Source organism: Neodiprion virginianus, chromosome 3 (genome assembly GCF_021901495.1).
Source record: "Neodiprion virginianus isolate iyNeoVirg1 chromosome 3, iyNeoVirg1.1, whole genome shotgun sequence".
NCBI classification, from domain to species: domain Eukaryota; kingdom Metazoa; phylum Arthropoda; class Insecta; order Hymenoptera; family Diprionidae; genus Neodiprion; species Neodiprion virginianus.
The window spans coordinates 34,365,108-34,372,188 of record NC_060879.1 but is presented as its reverse complement, the minus strand read 5'-3'; the positions used below and the strand labels follow the sequence as shown (position 1 = coordinate 34,372,188).

Below are 7,081 nucleotides of genomic sequence, written 5' to 3'. Positions count from 1 at the left end.
GTATGGACAAAAAGTTATTTCACCGCCCAAAGTGTTTCGATTTCCACACCATTGTACGAGTACGAAAACATTTGTTGGTATTTTATTATAATTTTATGTCGACTGTCATAAAATTTTAATCCTTCATCCGGACTGAGTTTCATATTTGTAAGCCAAAAAAATTGCCAGAGGAAACGTGGATAAAATTTGTTGACAATAGAAAGGGGCAGGAAAAAATATTTACGGTGAGTGTGCGTGAAATCGGTATGCCATGTATAATTATGTTCTAAGTAATGCCTCAGGAATGTTGCATATTGCCTCTGTTACGTAGAATTGTCCATATAAACGAGCTGAATGTTTTTGTGCAAAATAATACATAGACCACAATGAAACTCGAAGTCTGATACAAACATCGGAACACAGCTTATTCAAATACATTCTTACTTTCGAATATTGAATATACAATCTTTCGGCGTGCGTTGGCAGTTGGAGTACGATATGAATGAATGAATGCAAATTGACTAAATAGTGTCTATGCCATGTTAATTCGTATACCGCGTGTCATTTTCTTCCTCTTCTCTGTTATATATCGGTCAAATGATAATTAATCAGTTGTTTTCTCGTTACCAAATTAGTACCTATAACAATTTCATAACTTTCTAATTTTACCTATACTTCATTAGCATGCAATATTCGAAAGTACGAAAATTTCGAGAATCGGAAACTTCTTTAAGGCGAAAAATTGCTGCAAACTCTGCGTTTTGCTATGTGAAAATAATTCTACATGTATTAAACGTATCCTTGCAGTGACGGCGTAACCGGTGCAGTTTCAAATTCATTTGCATACGATGAATTATGCAGTGGCAAAAAAATGACCAGAAATACGGGTTTTCCTTCGATTTTGCTTAATTTCTTATGAGGTTAAATTGTTAAATTACAGTCGAACCGCCGATCAATAAACGCATTTTAATCTAGCGTCAAAAATTTGGATGTCGTACCTTTACGGAAGTTACCGAGCTTTTAGTCCTGAGAGAAGGTGAATTCGAGTATTTTTTTTTCATTTGTAATTAGGCTTCAACCTGTTGAATAGGACTGCAGTTATTATCATGCCACAATAATCCTGACGATGCTTCACAGCCATGAATTTCTACAAGAATAACATGCTGGACCGGTTTTCCTCGCACTATAAATACGAGTATATTAATTCGATTCGGGTTACTGTAATTTTCTTTCCTTTTCCCTCCCGGCGTTACGACTTGACGCTCGCTTTTTATATTCGTTTTCAATTTCACCGAGCGAGGAGATGCGCTCGGTGCTCGTGTTCGACGGGCGGACAAGAAACCGTGAAGGCCTTAAGCACCTGGCTCTAAGACCCCACCCTGATTGTATGTGTAATATGGCGAGCCTGTAAGTCCGAGGAGTTAAAGCGTGTAGAGTGGATACAGGTCCCAGAATTTATCCCGTTCATCCACCGACGAATAGAGTTCCTTGGACGCGTTTAAACGCGGCTGAAGCAGTCTTCGGTAGAAGAAGTACCTATCCTGGGCTTTTAGCGTTTGTGGGGCCTTCCGCGCGCGGAGAGTGGGGAGTTCATATAAGACCACAAGCCAAACGACTCTCCCAGTCCCAACACGAAAACCCATCCATCGAGCGTCTTCATTCGATATTTTCATTTCCCCAGTTTACAACTCTGTACGTACGAATTGATACGGTATTAACGTTGCTGCGGAACATCAAGCATACACAGATATATTACAATTCGACGAATAATATATTCAAAACTGCGATACAGAATTCGCGGCAGAATGGGACCCCTGCAAACCATTCCTGTCTTCCTGCTGCTTCTCGCTATCAACGGTGAGTTCTAGTCTTTTCTTTTTTTTCTTTCTTTACATCAAGTCATTTTCGTTTTCTTTTTTCTTTCACCAATTAAAATCGTCACCATCAATTTTACGATAACGAATGCAAGTGTACACCTAGAATGTAGTTACAAAGTGAAGCGTGTAAACACGGTTCGTCATTCGCCGGCGATTGGAGATAATATTCTTTCAACTACTCATTGTCGGATTATCTAATTTCAGTAGCATGTAATCATCGCCGTGAGACAATTGAATCGATCTATTGTATCTAGTCCGGTTAACGATCTCTTTACTCACTAATATACTTATACCCCTGAAGTTCGCGATCGTACTTTTAACGTATCTAGTGAATCAAAACGCCGGTCGGTACGAAACGCATTAGAGGCAAAGAAACGAAACTGTAGTAGGCGTACGAAACGGTTCCTAAAGATCGACGGCCGGACAATGGATGCTGATCAAGGCTGGTTCACACATCGGATAGAAACTTTCTCCCCGTACGGTAGGCCGGCCTGCAAGTGAAAATATGAAAGTAGCTTGCCGAGTTGCAAGGAGAGGTACTCTCTCTGAGGACTCTGCGTGTGATTTCCGATTCCGTAACATGCATGCAGGGTGCTATCGAATGAAAACTGCCTCGCTCGGGATAAGCCACGTGCAACTTATGTGCCGGAGCTAGAATTATTATCGTTCGAAAGTAGGAATTATTGGCTGGAAATAGAACGGATCTTTTCCAATGATCCGAGGCCCGCATGACGCACAGATCAGTGACCACGCAAGTGGAATTTCGGAATGTCTGAAGATTTCGAAAACTATTTGCTACGCTCAGGGATGTATTGCCTTCAAGTGAACGGGCGGTGATGGTCCAGGATTTATCGTCATAATTTTCGCGAAATTTTCGCAGAGCCTGAAAGGCAGGGGTGAGTTCAAGACCCTGGAATCCTGGATAGTCGAAACTGTACCGTACACTTTGCAACACACATTCTGAATTCGTGATGCAAAATATTTTGCTTGCTTTCGAAGGCTCGAGAACGTCAGATTTCAGTTTTCACGGTCACGATGAGGAGCTAGGCGCGCTACTACGCTCGAGTAGATGCGGTGAAAAAAAAGTCGAAATCAAGGTTTCGAGGAACTAGAGACGATGCGGTAACGTCATCAGCGGCGAACATCTCCAAGGTCGCCAAGCTCGCCATCGCAAAGTAGGGTCGGATTCTCACGCCCCTATAATACGTCACTTCCGTGTGATCAGCCGAACTTTCGACGAGCTTTCGGGACCTTCCACGTTGTTAAATGTAAATAACCAGCAGCGTTTACAAAGTCGTAAAGAAAGGGAAAGTCAAACCTACAACTGCTAGCCTCTGGCTAGGTGCTTACGTCCAGCTATTGCGCAACTGTACCACTCAGCGGAGATGTCTTCTCGGTACGTGGTCGGTCAATCCCAACACCGCGTTACGTTATCACGTTGCGGACATAACTCGGGCCGAGCTTCTCACAATCCGTTACATCGTTCGATTATACCGTTTATTCCGTGAAGCACGTGCCGGTATCCACGTGTCGACTTCCGGTCCGCGGAAAAGGACGGTCACAACGGTGTCTGAGAACTGCATACATGCGTGTCCACGATGTTCGGCCTCGTGCGATCCATGGCCGATGATTGTTCTTGATACGCGTACTCATCGTTGAGATTGGATTGATGGCGGTCGGAGATGAGAGCTGAGCTGCTGAGAGATATGATTAACGTATTTCGGATTAGAAGGAACAGCGTTCAGCTGCTTAAAGAGGGGACGTTCTGTCCCGAAGGTTGCAAGTCAAGGCTAGAATACTTTCACTTATCGTTGGTTCTCTTGGGAGCGCGATGCCGGAGCACTTCCCACCTTACTTGAATACTTTAGCCCCTTTTATTTTAAGTATATTTATACGGTTGTGTATCATGCCAGGTCGGCACTGTAACGTTAAACCGCCATATCTGGTTTTAATGTCATTCTCGGTATACCGATCACGACTCAACAATCGACCGGCTGGTGCGGCTCTATTTATCGCACAAAATTTCATCAAATTCTCGTCATGATCTGAGAATCGGCAAAATTAATGCAATGAAATCGACGTTACATAACAATGGCTGTTAAAGACGGAGAACGAAACGTTGACGAGTGGATGAAGTACGCAATGGTTTCGAATCCTTGAAAATTTTTTGTTCTTTCATTCGAGCCAACGATCGTTCACGATCGGACGGAATCGAAGTCTGCGATTAAAGGTACCTGGCGCATTCAAACCGTGAGACAGATTGAATAAATTTTAATGCGGGGGAATTTAGGTCGTAAAATACTAAATAAGTATATTTAAACATGCGGGAATTTTAGTTGTAAAACGAATTAAGACACATTAGGTGACATCGATTTAAGTATATAGAAATCGAAAATGGCTATGTAGCCGAACGGAGCGTTAACAAGTTGGAATACTATAGTATAACCGGTTATAATATTAAAGGATAGGCGAGAGTGTTATAACCAGTCTATGATTTATCATAGAACTCACCGACCTCATTCAACTCCGTATTTCGTTAAAGATTCAACAAGCTGATACAAACGAATCCTGCATGAGTCGTGAATGAAAGGCAAGTCTCAGGCTTCCTTGGACGTGGGAAAAAGTACTATTTGTCAGAGATATTTTTACATTTGAATTGTACGAAACGACAATTCGCACGCCGTCCAACGAGACTTTAATTGAGGAAATGATATTATTGTTATTAAAAATATTACTGCTGTCATTCCAAACAATGAATTGCGATGAATCATTACCGAGACATTTATGACAAATATACTGAAAATTCATAAAATTATTTCAGTCAGACATGGTGAAAAAAATGTTTTAATTAAAGCAACCATTAACGTAGCTCAAGTTTGAACGAATACTAAAACAAATCATGAAATTGGAGAGTACACTAATTAATGGTTTATCAACATTCCAGGCATTAGCGCGCAAAAAGATGAGCAGGAAGATCCTTGCCAGACGAAAGCCCGGGTCGTTAGTGATCAGCAGAACTGCGATCGTTACTGGGAGTGCGTCAACGGACGTCCGGAATTGTTCGACTGCCCCAACGGATTGGTGTTCGCCGGCAAGCATCGCGGTGTCACGGAGGGCTGCGACTATCCATGGAGGGCGAACTACTGCGAGGGAAAGACGCAGGCGAATTCCCCCATAGGAGTGGAGCACTGCGGATGGCTTTACGGAATATTTGGACACGAGACCTCGTGCACCAGATATTGGACATGTTGGAACGGAACGGCTACCGAGCAGCTATGCATTGGCGGTCTCCTCTACAACGAGAGAACTCATTCCTGCGACTGGCCCGAGAATGTCGAGGGTTGCCAAAAGCATCGTGAGTAATATTCGTAAAAAGTATTTCCTCGACGCTGCACGATCACGGATCAAATGGAACCGCAGGATTCTACTTCTTTGTCTCAATGGCGTCATGAATCGAAAAAGGAGACGCGGTATTTGCCGATCACTTAGTCGAAAGGACACTCCTTTATACTCTATAATTAACCCGCGAGTTTCGTTTAAGAAAACCTGTATTAAAGTGTTGAACGCATACGGCGTGCGCTCCGAATGCGGTGCATTGTCGAAACGAATTTACAAGTGTTTTCGCGAAACTCGTTTCGTATGCAGAGTAATGCCTGCTGGGAAATAATGGAAGCGAATGTGAAAAGATGAAAATACCTACAGCGAACATAAAGGGAAAAAAGGAATGGTTAACATATTCGTGGAAAAATGTCGGCGGCCTTATAACATCCGGGTTTATCTCGTCGATTAGCATTCAAGCCAGACACGCTGCATATTATGCTTACGTGATGGTTCGACTTCCCATAGTAAATGGCAACGCCGGTTATTTCAGTATGATAAACCTGTACACGTGTATACCTACTACGTAACATTCGCAGAATTTGACTCTTCCCGTTTTTTATTGATGGAATTGATTATTAGCCAACATCACGCAATGTTTAATCGTCAACGATAAAGAAATCTGTGTTTTTTTTTTCACCTCATAGCCACGGGCTATTCGATTGTATGAGAAATTTTAAACCGGGTATTTCGCCACAACTTTATTATAGCCATGGCTGACCTCCGGGTCATAGAAAGTGAAGAAATCAATTTCTCTCTCCCTCTTTTTTCCTGTTCATGTCAACGATTGTGCTTCGAATTTCTATCCATAAAATACAAATTGACACTTGTCCCCTGGTTAAGCGTGAATTTGAACCTTGGTTAAAGTCAACATATAAGAATTATACCGCGTACTCATCTATTGATAGAATAATCCGATTCCTTAAACTATCAAACTTTTATAATTTCCAGGTTGCGATGGGTATCATTAGCTTAAAACTCTTGTACATTGTTAATTTTTTATTTTTTTTTAATTGTCAGTATCCTATCACGTCAACTCAAATCTTTCCCGCATTCAACTGACAAGTGGATTAGACGTGAGAAAAATGCGTAAATTTCTTCTAGACTAATTGGTGCTATTGGAGTAGCTTGACACGATTTTGATCCCATTTCCAGCTCTCTGTACCGAAGACCCGAACGGAAATGTGCCCCTGGGTAAGTCGTGCAACCGTTATTGGCAATGCCAGGGTGGTTACCCCCGCCTTCAACGTTGCCCCGCGATGTTGGTGTTCGACAGAAGGTCCTTGAGATGCGTGGTACCCCCGACGGAGGACTGCGACATTCCGACCCCAGCGCCAACTCTGGAGAGCGAATATCCCGTGGGAGAGAACGGTGAACCGGAAGAAGAAAATCTGCCGCCTGGTGTCCCTTCGCTTCCGGCTGGTGCGGTTCCGGTTGCGGTGAGAACAAGAGGACGAAACTGAGGAGGAGTCGTAGCAGGAGGATAAATGCGATTCCAATATAACGCTCGTCCAAGTTTTTTGATTTGAAAATACCGAGGTTCAAAACAATTGAATCGAAATTTTGCGTCATGCAAATTAAAGACGACGCCTCGAAATATGCGGCCCTGCATTTGGGGCTCGAACAACATCCTCTCGCAAATTTATTTTACACACTTGTACTATTGTACTATTATTCTTATACCCTCGAACCCCTTATCTTTCATCCTAAATCAAAATGTAAATATTCCTTTTTCCATCCACGTACTGTAATACTTAAAAAAAAAAAACCTTGTACTTTACGTTAGTTTCTAGGATTGTGCAATAAAGTATTGTGTATTTTTTATATATGTACGATACCTGAACGAT

At 42.4% G+C, this 7,081-nt stretch overlaps 1 protein-coding gene across 1 annotated transcript; it reads left to right on the top strand.

Moving 5' to 3' along the window:
* Window positions 1-1,488: 1,488 nt before the first annotated feature.
* Window positions 1,489-7,077, top strand: LOC124299952 (protein obstructor-E-like). Its single transcript, XM_046753435.1, has 3 exons — window positions 1,489-1,836; window positions 4,801-5,211; window positions 6,390-7,077. Exons 1-3 carry the CDS (start codon window positions 1,785-1,787, stop codon window positions 6,695-6,697), a joined length of 771 nt encoding a protein of 256 aa, XP_046609391.1. The 5' UTR covers window positions 1,489-1,784; the 3' UTR covers window positions 6,698-7,077.
* The last annotated feature ends 4 nt before the right edge of the window (window positions 7,078-7,081 follow it).

Coding starts and splice junctions, on each gene's coding strand:
- LOC124299952 (XM_046753435.1), top strand. CDS start 1,785: ATGGGACCCCTGCAAACCATTCCTGTCTTCCTGCTGCTTCTCGCTATC. Junction 1,837..4,800: donor GCTGCTTCTCGCTATCAACG/GTGAGTTCTAGT, acceptor TCAACATTCCAG/GCATTAGCGCGCAAAAAGAT. Junction 5,212..6,389: donor CGAGGGTTGCCAAAAGCATC/GTGAGTAATATT, acceptor TCCCATTTCCAG/CTCTCTGTACCGAAGACCCG.